General features: G+C 40.1%; 1 protein-coding gene across 4 annotated transcripts in view; it reads left to right on the plus strand.

Moving 5' to 3' along the window:
• The first annotated feature begins 11,260 nt into the window (after positions 1-11,260).
• The window catches only part of LOC311091170 (stonustoxin subunit beta-like), a 51,867-nt gene continuing 45,982 nt past the window's right edge, over positions 11,261-17,145 (plus strand). For 2 of the 4 annotated variants that reach the window (XM_084126969.1, XM_084126970.1), the window contains exon 1: positions 12,612-12,733. Coding sequence is in view for 1 of the 4 variants with exons in the window: in XM_084126968.1 (XP_083983094.1) it covers positions 11,301-11,382 (82 nt within the window). In the remaining 3 variants the exon portion in view is untranslated. Of the gene's footprint in view, positions 11,383-12,611; positions 12,734-17,145 lie in introns of those variants that run through there. The other 2 variants (XM_084126968.1, XM_084126971.1) reach the window with 2 other exon arrangements.

Below are 17,145 nucleotides of genomic sequence, written 5' to 3' on the forward strand. Positions count from 1 at the left end.
ATTCCGGGGAGTTAAAGCAGAATTTGAGGTAGCATTGTTTTGAACCTAATTACAAGTTTCCAGCAGCTTGTTGACCGGGTTGTCCACCCAGGTTGTGATCCTCAGACATCATAGATTTCATTTTTATATGACAACCTTTTACAGCAGCCCATGTCTGCTAAACCCCCTTTGCCACCTGGGTATAAATGTAAAACTAATAACATTTACTTTAAAATGATAAGGGAATATGTTAAATTGTTAGTATGGATATAAACCTTTAATATAATGAGCTACATATTTAATTACACAAGTGTATTGTAATTTTACATAACTTTGTATGTAATTTAAAAAAAAACAGAAAAATACTGTATAAATAATACAGTAATTTACAGATATTGTTTGTAATTTTACAGAATTTTGAATATAATTTAAAATAACAGAAAAATACTCAAAAAATACTCGGCCGGGCTCAGCCCGAAGGAGCGACGTGGGGCCACCCTCCCGTGGACCCACCACCTGCAGGAGGGACCGTAAGGGGCCGGTGCTAAGTGGATCGGGCGGCAGTCGAAGGCGGGGGCCTAGACAACCCGATCCCTGGACGCGGAATCTAGCTCTAGGGACATGGAACGTCACCTCTCTGCCGGGGAAGGAGCCTGAGATTGTGCGTGAGGTTCAGAGATTCCGACTAGAGATAGTTGGGATCACCTCTACGCACGGCTTGGGCTCTGGAACCACACTCCTCGAGAGAGAGGATGGACTCTTCACCACTCTGGAGTTGCCCATGTTGAGAGGCGGCCGGCTGGTGTGGGTTTGCTTATAGCCCCCCAGCTCAGCCTCCATGTTTTGGAGTTCACCCCGGTGAACGAGAGGGTCGCTTCCCTGCGCCTTCGGGTCGGGGATAGGTCTCTCACTGTCGTTTGTACCTATGGGCCAAACGGCAGTGCAGAGTACCCGGCCTTCTTGGAGTCTCTGGGAGGGGTGCTGGAAAGTGCTCCGACTGGGGACTCCGTCGTTCTACTGGGGGACTTCAACGCCCATGTGGGCAGCAACAGTGACACCTGGAGGGGCGTGATTGGGAGGAAGCAGGAGCTTGGTTCGCATTGCCGGCAGTAAGTCAGACTTGTTCCCAGTGCATCGTTGACTTACAACAATCAATTTCTACCTTTCCTCACTGAGAAGCACTGCTGCTCAAACCTTATAGTTACAACGCGGACTGTTGAGCAGACGTGTCTCAAGCCTATTAGTGATCCAATGCCGGATACTCTTATAGGTTACGTCTGTGGATCACGGCTGAACGCGTCTTCTCCACACTCACTTACAAACAAACATTTTTTCGCCTATCGTGCAACTACTCTACACCCGTACCACTTAAAAGACGGATTATATCCAAGACTTCAGCCATAAATTAGTATTAATATTGATAGCATCACTGGTAGCGTCGTTGCTAACTTAACGTTAGCCATCTGTTAAAATGGCGAATATATCAGATGTAAGTAGTCTACCTTTTGGTGCAGGAGAAGACACATTTGAACTTCACGCACTGCAGTCACGCACTGCACTTCACGCACTTCACGCACTGCAGTTTAAGTGAGACAGGCCGAGCTGATAGACCGGCGTTTGGCCCTTGAAACATCACGCGCTGATGCACACAAATCAGAGATTAACGTTACTAACCCGCTGACTCCGACCTCGTCTACTCCGTGCGTTTCTCAACATCGGTCCCGAGCGTCGAGGTCGCGATCAGCCATGGTCTCGTTCACTCCGGCTCCAACACGCCACCACGAAGCCTGGATGGTTCCGCAGCGGAAGACGCGAGTCAGGTCTAGACCAAGAAAACTCTCTCCGACCCTCCCGGTTTTCGAGATATCCACACAAAACCGCTTCTCCCCTCTACGCGAAACAGAACACGATGCTGTGATCATCGGCGATTCTATCGTTCGACACGTACACGCTACGTTAAGTAAAAGTAAGGTGCATAGTCACTGCTTTCCTGGTGCCCGTGTTTCTGAAATCGCTGCTCGCGTTCCCGAGATTCTGAACGAGCGCGTCGGAACTGTGGTCCTGCACGCGGGAGTGAACGACATCAGGCTGCGCCAGACGGAGGTTCTGAAGAAAGACTTCAGGAATCTGATCGATACGGTACACAGCACATCGCCTGAAATAACGATCATTGTGTCAGGACCGCTTCCCACGTACCGACTAGGTCATGAAAAGTTTAGTAGATTATTCGCGCTAAATGAATGGTTAATGTCATGGTGCAATGAGCAGAAACTGCTCTTTGTAAATAATTGGGATCTGTTTTGGGAGCGTCCTAGGCTTTACCGTGCTGATGGCTTACACCCAAGCAGATTCGGATCGGATCTTCTGTCAGATAACATCTCCAAAATGTTAAATACCTTTTGACTAGTAACCAAAAGTCCAAATCATAGTCTCTGCTGCACCAATTTAACTGATATAAATACTAGTGTTGAACATTGCATAGAAACTGTGTCTATTCCACGTTTAGTGAGATCAAATAACAAATCTACTGCAGGATCTAGAAAAAATCGAATTGTTATTAAACCAGAAAATGTTGCTATTAGTAATCAAAAACAATTTCTAAAGCTAGGTCTTCTAAACATTAGATCACTCACACCTAAGGCAGTTATTGTAAATGAAATAGTCACAGATAATAGATTCGATGTACTTTGCCTTACTGAAACCTGGCTTAAACCAAATGATTATTTCGGTCTAAATGAGTCTACTCCATCAGGATACTGTTATAAGCAAGAGCCCCGTCTGATTGGTCGTGGCAGCGGTGTTGCAACAATCTATAGAGATATTCTCAATGTTACTCAGAAAACGGGCTATAAGTTTATTTCGTTTGAAGTACTTGTACTAAATGTTACACTCTTAGATGTTCAAAAAACATCCCTATTATCTCTAGCCTTGGCTACCGTATATAGACCGCCTGGGCCTTACGCTGATTTCCTAAAAGAGTTTGCAGATTTTCTCTCAGACCTATTAGTCAATGTCGATAAAGCATTAATTGTTGGAGATTTTAATATCCACGTAGATAATTCAAATGATGCGTTAGGGGCTGCGTTTACAGATTTATTAAACTCCTTTGGGGTCAAGCAAAACGTTACCGGACCAACTCATCGTTTTAATCATACACTCGATTTAATTATTTCACATGGAACCGATCCAACCGATATAGATATCATTCCACAAAGTGACGATGTCACTGACCATTACATGGTAACTTGCATATTACGTACTCCTGTAATATATAATGCTGCGCCGCGTTATCGATTAGGCAGAACAATCCTTCCATCCACCATAGATAATTTTTCTAATACTTATCTGATCTGTCTCAGCTGCCCAGTGAACCCAAACAAACAGATGAACTTGAGGAATTAACTAGCACTATGAGCACCATTCTCTCTAGAACATTGGATATTGTTGCACCCATTAGATTAAAACACCGATTTTATCATCACTACATTGGCTACCTATAAAGTTCCGCATTAATTATAAGGTATTGCTACTGACTTATAAAGCCCTAAACGGCTTAGCTCCAGTCTATTTAGCGGATCTTCTATCACCCTATAATCCATCGCGCTCTTTAAGATCAATAAATTCAAGGCTTTTGGTCATACCTAGGATATCCAGATCAACCAAAGGAGGGAGAGCATTTTCACATTTGGCTCCAAAACTCTGGAATAGCCTTCCTGATACTGTTCGTTGCTCGGACTCACTCTCCCAGTTTAAAACTAGATTAAAGACGCATCTTTTCAGCCAGGCATTCATATAATATTGTTAATCTCACAGTTTCAAACTACAATCCGGCCTCTAGTTCATAAATGCCAGAGGAGAACTGGCCCCCGACTGAGCCTGGGTTCTCCCAAGGTTTTTTTTTTCTCCATTAGGTCACCTGATGGAGTTTTAGGACACCATTAGGCCGCTTGATGGAGTTTTTTCGGTTCCTTGCCACTGTTGCCTTTGGCTTGCTCAGTTGGGGATATTTTGGGGATATTTAATTTTATTCTATCAATCAATAAATTCCACTAGAAACAAACTTTGTTGTATTATTTTATTTTAATACTGTGAAGCTGCTTTGATACAATCTGTATTGTGAAAAGCGCTATACAAATATACTTGATTTGATTTGATTTGATTAAAAAAGGTCAGAGAGGGAGGTCACGTGATGCGAAGCAGGTAGGAGTGCCTGAACAGGGCTGCCCAAATTGATGACATTTTGTGAAATATAAAGACAGCTAACTGCGACTAAACATATGAACCAAAGAGGGTAATGTCTCTGCCGGACATTTGGGCGAAGGAGAAGCCGGAAAAATCTTAAGTGTTGCGCCAGAAATCAAAAAAATCTCAGCCGGCTGTGGGGACCGAGGCCTCGGGTAGGAAAAAGATGGCTGACGACAGCGACGACAAGCTGGAAAGTTTAGTTGCTAAGATAAGTGATAATCTGTACGATAAGCTCAGCGCCAGTATGGATACGAAACTTGACAAGATTCTCCAATCTGTCAACACGGCATGCGAGCAAATAACAAATTTGGAGAAAAGAATGGACAATGCTGAACAAAGAATCTCCGACACGGAAGATAACAATGCCGAGTTATTAGCAAGATTGGAGAACGTTGAGACCCGCCTGGAAGATGCCATGAGTCGGCTGGAGGATCAGGAGAACCGATCGTGCCGTAATAATGTCAAAATTATTAATTTAAAAGAGAAAACTGAAGGGACCAACCCTAAAGATTTCTTTGAGACATGGCTACCTGAAGTCCTGAACATGAAGGTGAAGAACGATAGGATCAAAGTGTTCAGATGCCACCGCACCCCAGCTCAGCCTCGCACCGGTTCCACTAGACCGAGAGTGGTTTACCTACACCTCTATAACTTTGCGGACAAACAGCTGATCATGCAGAGTGCTCGGAACATGGGAGAAATAGTTGTCGCCGGGAGCCATATTCACTTCTTTGAAGATTTCTCACCAGCGCTGGAGAAGAAGCGCCGTGACTTTACGGAGGTGAAGAAGACTTTCCACGCACTTGGGATTCCTTACAGGATGATTTACCCAGCTGTGCTACGAGTCAACGCCGAGGACGAGGTCCATCTTTTCAAAACTCCAGCAGAGGCGCAGAGGTATGCAGACGGCGTGAGCAGAGTTACTTAATGGACAGTAATGTACATTTTTCAATGCAGTTAAGGTAAAGTTTTGTTCTTCCATATTATGGGCAAATGCATATGGTTAATAACTCTGTTTTTGGTTTGACAAATGCAGCTCTACGCCATTGTTATAAAGGTTTACAAAGCGCATTCAAAGTTGTGATATTAGTCAGCAGTTATTATTGCATTCAACAACATATAAAAAACAAACAAACAAAAAAACAAAGAAAGCAGGACTGTTTGGGGAAGCCCTGTCTCATCCTAGTTTGGTTTAAAGACATCCTTAGTTGGGAAGTGTTGTAGAGCCAATGTGTCACATGCGCCTTATCAGGGAGGCTAGGTTACAGCAGAGATGTTTACTTTTTGTGTTAATAGTTCAGGGTTTTCAAGTTTGTTTTGTTTGTTTGTGTGTTTTTTTTGTTTTGTTTGTTTTTCCTCGTTTTTATATTGCATCACCACCACCAAGGGAAGTGTCATTTCACATATGCCACACACTGGTCCGAATATATGACAAAATAATTATATGTTGGCTATGAATGCTGTTAAATTTTGTACATTTAATGTAAAGGGCATCCACCACCCTATAAAACGCAAGAAAATATTAAGCACTTTAAAAAAAGAAAGAGTACACATTGCATTCTTGCAGGAAACGCATCTGGTGGATAAAGAGCATGCCAAGCTAAAAAGGGATTGGGTGGGTCAAGCTCACTACTCATCATTTTCGTCCAACAGTAGAGGGGTAGCTATCCTTATACACAAATCTATTCCATTCGTACTGGGCACTTGCAAAAAAGATTCTGAGGGTAGATATATTTTGCTACACGGTACCATTCATGGTACCCCACTAACCATGATGAATATTTATGCACCCACTCCACCGCTATCGTCATTTTGGACTAGAATTGGATCTGAACTTGCAGAGTTTAAATGCGGTCTTACACTGTTGGGGGGGGGGGATTTTAATTGTGCATTGGACAGGTTATTGGATAGATCACCAACATCCAGCAACATTCAGCATAATTCTGGGGCTCCTCTTGTCAAAATGTTGGAAGAAATTAATATGATGGATGTTTGGCGAACCCTGCACCCCTCAGTGAAAGACTTTACATTTTATTCTAATCCGCATAACTCTTATTCCCGAATCGACTATTTTTTTTTACCACCAGAGTCATTAGGACAAGTAAACATGTGTAATATAGGATCTATCTATTTAAGTGACCATGCTCCGGTCTATTTAGATTTTAACATATGCGATACAACAACCAAAGCAACAAAATGGCGGTTTCCATCCTATATTCTAAATGATAAGGAATTTAAGAAAAAGGAGGAGCTTGATTTGTATTTTGATAAAAATGACAATGAGGACACAAATCCTGAGTTTTTGTGGGAAGCTGCCAAGGCATATATTCGGGGATTCACGATTTCATATATGTCGCACAAGAAAAAAGAGCTAATGAGGAAACAGACCCAACTGGAAAAGGATTTAAAGGCAGCAGAGACAGTCCACAAATCTAATGCTACAAGAGCTAATTTTATTAAGGTGCAATCAGTAAGAGCAGCTCTCAATTCAGTTCTTAATGAAAAAGCCTCCAGGTCATTGTTTTATCAAAAACAACGGTTATATGAATATGGCAACAAACCCAGTAAGTATTTGGCTCGTTTGCTTAGCCACAGGGAAACTAACAATACCATAGGGTCAATTAGAGATTCTAAAGGGATAAGACATTTTGATAGAAACCGTATTAGTTCTGTTTTTGTCTCCTTTTATGAGTCTCTATATAAGTCTGAAAATATTAGTACCAAGGAAGATCTTGAAAAGTACTTTTCACGGATTAAATTACCCACATTAACAGAAGAGCAACAGGAGATCCTAGGCAGGCCCATAGATGAAAAGGAAATTTTGAAAGCACTGTCCTTGATGAACAATGGAAAAGCCCCCGGCCCTGATGGGCTCCCTGTAGAATGGTTTAAAGCATTTAAAGAAAAGATTGTTTCCTATTTATTAATGTGGTGACGTGCTCCTTTAAGCATGACTCCGCCCCCTGATTATTTAGCGGGCCTTATAAAGGGCATTTCCAGAGTGGTAGGATATGGCGTCATCCTTGCGTTCATCTGGGTGTCATGGTTGCTGGTGCTCGCTTGCTCTGTATGAGCTGACTTTTCCGCGCAGCTGGTGTCTGTGTGGAGGTACAGAGCGTACCGCTCAAGGGTTTTGTTGTTCCTCTACATTTCTGCTATAGTTCCAGTGTAGCAAAGGGATCCGATTGCACGTATAACCCGGCGTGCTGTGAGTGACTGCTGCTTTACTGCTCGCTGGTGTCTGCGTGGAAGTACGGAGCGTACTGCTCAAGGGTTTTTGTTCCCCTACACTGCTGCTGTAGTTCCAGTGTAGAAAAGGGAATCGATCGCACGTATAACCCGGCGTGCTGTGAGAGACTGCAACTTTACTGTTCGGTGCGTGAGTAAATGGGATGAGGGAATGGTCTGCCAGATATTCGAACGGAAGTCCGGCCGATCGGCCGTTAAAGAGGGCGCTTGATTGCGACGCGGTTTAGCCTCGACGCTGCTGTTTTGTTTGTAGTTTTGTTTCCTCTTGTTTTGTTTCAATTTGTTTTGCTTTGTTTTCTTTTTATTAGTTCTGTTTGTTTTGTTTATTTTGATTTGTTCCTATCTGTTTTATTGAGAACCGTTTCTGACAACTGTTTTGTGTGCAGCTGCTTGCTGTTGGGTTTTCTTTTTCTCATTGTAATATTTTGCGTATGCTTAGATTCTGATATAATTGATTATTTGTTTTTGTGTTTTTTTGTTTTCACTGTCGGTAAGCAACTTGTGTTTTTGTGTGTTTGAGCGTTAACTGCCTATTGCTGGCCACATTAACAATTAATGCTGTTACCAACTAATGCTGGTTGTTTGTAATTGGTTTTCCTTTTTTTCTTTCATAGGAGCAGGGGTGACCCAAAAGCGGGCAGGCTAGCCGTCCGGTGCATGGCGAACAGAAGTTCTCTTTTGAGTGTGCGGTAGAGGCTTTCTTGTAGTGGATTTCACAAGTGTGTGTGTGCGCGCGTTGGAAGTTTTGGGCACGGTGTACTCTTTGCGGGCTGATTCGAGGCCTACTGCTCAGCCTGTCCAGCTAATGGTACACCCCAGCTCCGTCACGAGAGTCGACCTGTCTGTTTACTGGTTGAACTTCATTGCTCATGTACAAAGTAGTGGCCTTGCCATCTAGCCCCATTGTTTGACTGACTCTAGTACCCTGTTTTAAATTATTTATGATCATTAAAGAATTATATATATTTTTGTACGTATTCACGTCTCAGTGTCTGGTGATTGTGGGAGGGAGAAGCGAACTTGTGTGCCCTTTTTCTTATGGGTATTTCCCCAGCTGGGTTAATGCTGGGGTGGCGTAGTCATGATTCATTATAGCTCAGTATTTGAGAGCGTGTCTGTCACCATTTAATTCTCCCGTGTCGCCACATTAAGAACATTTAACTATAGTTTTACCACAACTCAACATTCACCAGAAACAATGATTTAGACCCAGTGCTGGCGCATATAGGAGAGGACTTAGATAGGTGGAAAACGTTACCGGTATCCTGGTTGGGACGTATAAGCATACTCAACATGAATATACTCCCTAGACTCATGTATCCCTTACAAATGTTACCAAACTCGGTTCCAAACTCTTGGTTTTCAAGGCTGGAAAAAATATTTACTCAGTATATCTGGCAGGGGAAAAAAGAATGAAAATGTGTAAATTACAGAGAAATAGAGATCAGGCAGGTTTAGCTGTTCCAAATATTCGTCTCTACTATTGGGCCGTACAATTGTGGTATATATATGAATGGGTGAATCCTGATGCTTCAAATACATGGATTGATATAGAATCCAGTTGTTGTGGTCTTGTATCATTAAAATACTGTCCTTTCATATCCTATAAAAAGACTAAATTAGAATTGCAGAACAACTTCATTGTGTTAAACACTATTAAAACATGGCACAAAATGTTGTTGTTTTTTAAACTGAAAGATCACTTTTCGCTATTGGCCCCAACATATCAAAATCCAGACTTTATTCCATCATGTCAAGACTCTGTGTTTAAACTTTGGTATGAGAGAGGTTTGGACCAGCTTGTCAAACTGTATGAAGGAGAGTCATTGGAGTCATTTGAGGCTTTAAAGAACATGTATTCTTTACACTCGTCTCATTTTTTCCGTTACCTACAAATTAGACATTATATCCCAAAATCAATACAACCTCCAAATCTGACATTCTTGGAGTGCATTCTTACAGATAATAAACCAAAAAGATTTATTTCCCATGTATATAAAACATTTTCATCAAATATTACATATACAACAGATCATCTTAAAAGGCAGTGGCAAACTGATTTAGGGATAGAAATAAATGAAGAGAAATGGTCTTTGCTGATAAAAAACACACTCAAGATTTTGAGGTGTAACTCTGACCGAGAAACACAATTTAAAATATTACACAGACTCCACTTTACACCTTTGTTAAGAGGCAAGCTGGGCCTTAGCTCACCATACTGCTGTAAATGCAATATTGAAATGGGGACATATGCACATATGTTTTGGAAGTGTGTTAAAATCCAAAAATATTGGACCGATGTTAAAAATGAAGTGAGCACGCTATTGGGATATAATTTAGAACTTTCACCGTTTCATTGTGTTCTTGCTGCTAAAGTGGACAATGCAAGGGACAAGCATAACGCGAAACTGACGGAAATTCTTCTTCATGTGGCAAGAAAGGCTATTTTGAAATTTTGGATTTCCAGTGACTGTCCTACAATTGAGGACTGGTACACAGAGGTCTTGAGGATACTCCCTCTGGAGAGACTTACAAATTTTCTACATGATAACAATGACAGATTTCTGGACATCTGGCGACCGGTTCTTCATATAACTAACCTTGCATGACCACATAATTGCTAACAATGTACCTTTGATTGTGTGGATCGTTCTGAAAATGGAACTTCAACACTTCAATGGATCTAGTGGTGATGACACTTGTATGTGAGGCATGATTTATTTATTTATTATTATTATTTACTTATTTATTTATTTATTTTAATTTATTTATTTATTTATTTTTTTGCATTGCTGTTGATTACTTGTATCATTTTATTTTATTTGTTCTTTGTTAATGTAAAAAAAGGGGGTTAAAACGTATTCTACTTGAATGTAATATGCTCTATGATCCCAAATAAAAAGAAATGAAAAAAAAAAGAAAAAAAGGTATATATATATATATATATATTAGTCCTTGCATTCTTTCTTGTGGCTCAGTGACACACCTGAATGAAAGGCTCATTATGCGGGCCGTTGTCTTCTGAACCACTCATTATTCACGATGGTGTTGGATCATTCACGCTTACTCGCATATTGCCTTTCCAAACAAAGTGTCTTACAAAATTTAAATCAATGTACTGTTTTATGTGAATGATTAGGCAGGATGATTTTCACATCATTTTGAAGCAAAAACTCTTGGCAACAAAATGCATTATTCAGAAGTCTTGTGGACACATATTTAGTAGGTGTTTTGTGGCCTTATTTCAGAAACTTTCATTTTTATTTTTTTCAGTAACCATGCATAAACATTATTCTCTCAAAAATACAAACATGTACATACATGTTGCTCACATATTATGGTAGCCCTGTTTGTGCTAAATAGAGTATAATTACACCTTTGCCATTAATATGTTTATAAGCAACTGGAAAAAGCACAAATGTAAGGGCATGTCAAAACATCTCAAGGACCCCAAAAACACATTAGACCCTAGAGGGTTAAATTAGGACCTTTACATAGATTTTATAAACCTGCCTTAGAAAAAGATATGCTTTCATTTAAAACCGTTTAAACATGCATTTTAATCTTAAGCCTTGTCTGTGAATCCGGCAGAAGTGCGCCGTTTGGGACAGGGAATGATGAATGCGTTTGAATGGGATATGTGTGACTTCACTGATTGGATCTGGATACAATTTTCAGGAATTAACATTTCAATAAATTCTACTCTGTACCTCACACAAAATGATTGTATACTGCCAGAAAGCATTTCAAGGTCAAAGGGGCAATGTCCACTGGGGCTCCTCCCCTCCAACCTTTCTCACATTTCTGAGAATCCTTTTTTTCTGACAATGCACTTTTTCATGAGACATTTCCTCAGTAGCAGAAACTACAGCCTCAGACTTCTTACCATATCAGGAACAGAGACTCCAGGTAAGTTGTTATTTTAAAACAATATCAACAGGCAGTGTCAGTGTGTGTCGGAGTAAAGGTTGAGAGAAGGTTAACACAATGCTCAGCAAATCAATCTACATGTTCACTGAAAGGAAAAGTTAATTGAAGTTTTCAGAGGATAGACATTAGAAATTGTGAAACCATGAAGTTGAAACTGGAGAGACTAGAAAGTGCAACGTTGTGTTTAACTATTATATTATATTTTAACTTTATATATATATATATATATATGGATGAGTCATGATTTTCAAATATTCAATTAATTGATTTAATTGTAGAATATGGAATAGGTTGTGCCATGTTTTCGCTGCTGATGCAGTGGTGACGCGTTCATGTAACCAGAGGGTGACGCTGCCAATAACATACCTAAATGCTGTCAATCATTTAATCAATCAATTTTAAACATGAAATTTTCAAATTGGAGCCTGTACTCGAATCTTGCACCCAACAACACAACAAGATGACATTTTAAGCTCCTTATGATGCAGAATCTGTGCTGGATTGTATTGGCTGACTCCAGTTTTCCCTTTGTTTTGCCTCCAGCTAACGCCGTGACGTAATTGTGACATTGGTGCAAAAAGAGTCTATACTGCACTCAAGCGCACGCATAAAACTTGTCACAAAGAACCCGTAAAAGTAATGATTATAAATGTGTACAATATAGCAAGGACACATTTTAATTGATAATTAATAAAATAGTGTTTTCTGTGTGAGTGTCGGTTGACGATGCTGACTCGTCATCTTCACAGTAGAGAACGCACAGTCTATAGAGAATGCACACTTCATACAGATTACATTAGCAGAGAGTTGTATGTTTCTTTACATTTTGATTTGTTTTCTTTAAAAGTAGACATTTCAAGCTTTCTATAGATATATTTCTCATGTCTGTGAGGCATGTAGCCTATACACTGAGCTTCAGTTCACGTGCAATGCAAGTGATCGTGCCGGCGCCTCCATGCCCTGATTATATTGTCTGCTATATTTGCTTATTTATTAAATCCAGGTGGGTGATAAAATAACATACTCTGATACAGAATATAGTGTATATTGTAGGCCTATATGCAGGGGCGGACTGGGACAAAAATTCAGCCCTGGCACTGTAGCCACACAAACACAGTATACTGCCAAAAATGATTGTATACTGCCAGAAAGCATTTCAAGTTCAAAGGGGCAATGTCCACTGGGGCTCCTCCCCTCCAACCTTTCTCAACATTTCTGAGAATACTTTTTTCTGACAACACACTTTTTCATGAGACATTTCCTCAGTAGCAGAACTTTAACTATAACTACAGCCTCAGACTTCTTACCATATCAGGAACAGAGACTCCAGGTAAGATGTGATTTTAAAACAATATCAACAGGCAGTGTCAGTGTGTGTTGGAGTAAAGGTTGAGAGAAGGTTAACACAATGCTCAGCAAATCAATCTACATGTTCACTGAAAGGAAAAGTTAATGCAAGTTTTCAGAGGATAGACATTAGAAATTGTGAAACCATTAATTTGAAACTGGAGAGACTAGAAAGTGCAAAGTTGTATTTAACTATTATATTATCTTTTACCTTTTATATTATTGTTATATATGTGTGTGTGTCTCATCCAGATTGGATTACTGCAACTCGTTATACTTAGGATTGTCTAGAAAATTGCTATCAAGGTTGCAGCTGGTGCAAAATGCAGCAGCCAGACTATTGACAGGCACACGGAAATGGTCTAGGATTTCTCCGGTACTGGCCTCTTTGCACTGGCTTCCGGTTGAATTTAGAGTCCAATATAAAGTTCTGTCCATGGTTTTTAAAGGTCTGCATGGTCTGGCTCCGGAGTATGTAGCACGTCTGATACAGAGACAGCATCACTATTCTGCTCGACCCCTTAGATCATCCCAGAGTTTGATCCTACATGTTCCCAAATCACGATTAAAAACTAAAGGTGATCGTGCATTTTCTGTGGCAGCCCCGCGTCTTTGGAATACTCTTCCTCTGCATATCAGATCCTGTGATTCGTTAGAATGTTTTAAATCGATGCTAAAAACTCACCTCTACGCTGTGGCTTATAATTGCCCCTAGGTTCAGGTTACTGCTCGGGGTTGTATATTAATCCAGTGTTTTGTGTGAGTACTGTTTGTTGAGTGTTTGAGTAATTTTTAGATTTGTACAGCACTTTGGCCAACTTGTGTTGTTTTTAAATGTGCTTAACAAATAAAAGTTGATTGATTGATTGATTGTGTGTGTCCTGTGCTAGCAGAATGAGTCAGAATGTTAATTCTTCTTAATATCATTAATTCATCTTTGTCATGAGGATACGTACTAAAAACCTTTAACCCTCTGGGGTCTGAGGTGTTTCCTGGCCCTGGAGGTGTTCTGACATGCTCTGACATTTGTGCTTATTTCTGTTACTTGTGACATTTTCATGGCTAAAGTCTGATTACACTGTATTCAGCACAAACTCTGCTACAATAATATATCAGCAGCATGTATGTAAAAGTTTGTAGTTTTGAGATAATGACATTTATGCGTGGTTTGTGAAAATACAAAAAAAAAAAATTGTCACTGAAATAAGGTCATGAAACCCATACTGATTATTTCTTCACAAGACTTTTGAAAATTGTATCACGTAGCCTAGAATATTTGCTCCAAAACTATGTGAAAATCACCCCGACTGCTCATTCAGATAAGACAATATATTGATTTAAAATTTGTAAGACGTGATTTGTGTAAGAAAGCTTTATGTGAGGAGGCATAAATAATCATTAATATGTATTGTTTTCACACCTGAGAAAGACAAAGACCCTCCCTAATGGCCCTATTAGGAGCTATCAGGCCCTGTCATTCTGAGCAACCTTGCACAAAGAATGAGGAGATTTAAAAAAGAATGGCTGTTTGATTGTTTGGATTTATTTACAACACAACATAATCCAAAGATACACAACAAATGACAAAAAAGCACATTTTTGAAAAAATGACCCAAAGACAGAGACCTTTGTCAAGTCAAGTCAAGTCATCTTCATTTATATAGCGCTTTTAACAATGTAGATTGTTTCAAAGCAGCTTTACAGAGATAAGTGTATAATTTAAAGGGCACCTATTATGCCCCTTTTTACAAGATGTAATATTTGTCTTGGGTGTCCCCAGAATGTATTTGTGAAGTTTCAGCACAAAATACCCCACAGTTAATTTATTATAACCATTTGAAAATGTCATTTTTGGGGCCTGTTTTAAAAAGAGCTGTTTTGGTGTGTACCACCTTAAATGTAAATGAGCTGCATATCCCCGCCCTGCTGGACCCAGATGATGAAGAGAGTCCGGCACAGAATAAACACGAATGAGAATGGACCAAAACGTCTCGGAATGGTTATTTGATACGTTTATGTACTTACAAAGTTTTAATCACGTCCCATTTGCAATTATGGATGTGCAACACACACACGAATTGTGATAACGTTCGCGCAATTTTTTGAAACTACACACACACAAATACTGTGATAACGTTTGCTAAGTACAAACAAATTTTTTTTTTCTTAAGTACAAACGAAATTATATTTATGCGAGGGGTGCTGTTGCGTCATGTTAACATTACTTGTCGTACAGGTGCTTATGTGGCAAATGTGAGAAGATGGCTATACAGAACCAGACAACATATGCTGCAGGGAGATAGACGTTTATATACTGTCTATGGAGATAGAGCAGACCTTAATTTATTTACATTTGTAATTGCTGCAAAAAATGATACGTGACATAAAACTGTCTGACGTTGTTTGTTGAGACATCCTATGACGACGACAATAAATAGCTTTAGACGCATTTGTTGTTGAACTGGCTGACATCGATTGAAATGACTATTTGCTCAAAAATCATAAAATACACTTACTTCTTCTGGAGGTGACGTTGGATCGCGAACAGTAGGCAACGATCCACACTTGAGGATTAACTTTAACCCTCGTTCACTAAACAGTCAGTCAGAAAATGATTCGCGCAAACATAAACGCATTTAGGAAGTTTAAGTGGCGCCTTTTCTTCATAAATAAAATCCATCCGCTGCGTTTTCAGTGGCTCTGATGTCAGTGAAGACTACTATGTCCATTCTTACATCCCACAACAGAACACCTACACTTCTTAGGAGACATTACCGGCTGTCGTTGAAACAATGGCGATGGTGTACAGATCACAGAGGGCGGAGTAACCACAGTGTCAATCAAATCACGTCGGTGGGGCTTGCGCAATTCTACGTCACAGTGAGATCAATCTTAGAACAGCTCGTTCTGAGACAGTGCTTGTGATTTATTGAGATAGTAAAAAAACTACTGGGTGGATTTTTATCTTTCTAGGGTGGTTTTGCTCACACACTGCCAACACACATTTATGTTCAAACACCATGTAAAAGTGAATTTTGCATAATAGTTGCCCTTTAAGGTAACAGAGATTGTTTTGGCTTTATAGCGGTTCTTTAATTAAGTTATTTTCCAGCTAAAGTTAGTTTTGATTGATTTGCTTCCGTCGCAACGATCATTTGTTATTAAATTAGGGGCCGCTAAGACTACACCATTCTCTCTACACAAACTTTAAACGCAAACCTGTGAGAAACGCTGATGGCGTTCACATGCGCATTAAGCATTGGTTCTATAGTTATGTGCGTTTGAATATATGTGCGCAGGTTTGTAATTCCCTACAAGCCAAGCCTAAACAAAGTACTGGTGTTTCCTTATAATTTTTATACAGAATTTTATTTTATTTTATCAATTCGGGGTAGGTACGCGAATTGAGTTTCCCGACGACGCTTTATCTGTAGAGTGGTAAAGGGATCCTCCATAGGGAGAGACTAGTTGGCACTTCAGCACTGCGTTGGATCGGGTCCAGGCGAAGGTCCTTCATCAGATCTGGATACGGCCTGGATCCGGCAGGCTGCGGGAAAACCTTGGGATAAACACAGACACTAAAATTAGCATAGATGCCATTCTTCTCATGATGTAACGAGTACATCAGGATTTATGGGAAGTGTTCCCGGTTCCAGCTGACCTAATCTATGCAGCCTAACATTGAATTATAGAAGTCTATAATGTGTTATGTGAATGCTAGGTCAAAGAGTGTGTCTGCTTCCCGGACAATGGTAGGAAGACTGTTCCAGAGTTTTGGTGCTAAATAGGAAAAGGATCTACCGCCAGCAGTCGATTTTGATATTCTAGGTATTATCAACTGGCCGGAATTTTGAGATCGCAATAGATGTGAAGGACTATAATGCGTTAAGAGCTCGCTCAAGCACTGCGGAGCTAAACCATTTAGTGCTTTGTAAGTAATCAGCAATATTTTAAAATTGATGCGATGTTTAATAGGGAGCCAGTGCAGTGTTGACAGAACCGGGCTAATATGGTCATACTTCCTGGTTCTGGTAAGAACTCGAGCTGCTGCGTTTTGGACCAGCTGTAGTTTGTTTATTAAGCGTGCAGGGCAATCACCCAGTAGAGCATTACAGTAATCTAGCCTTGAGGTCATGAACGCATGGACTAATTGTTCTGCATTTGTCAATGAGAGCATATGACGTAATTTAGATATATTTTTAAGATGGAAAAATGCGGTTTTACAGATACTAGACACGTGACTTTCAAATGAAAGATTGGTATCAAAGAGCACACCCAGGTTCCTAACCAACGACAAAGACTTGACAGAGCAGCCATCAAGTGTTAGACAGTATTCTAGGTTATTACGTGAGGAAGTTTTTTGAGTCATACAATTTTTTATATCAGCTGTGCATT

This window comes from Abramis brama (assembly GCF_963993115.1).
Source record: "Abramis brama genome assembly, chromosome: 1".
Taxonomy (NCBI): Eukaryota; Metazoa; Chordata; class Actinopteri; order Cypriniformes; family Leuciscidae; genus Abramis; species Abramis brama.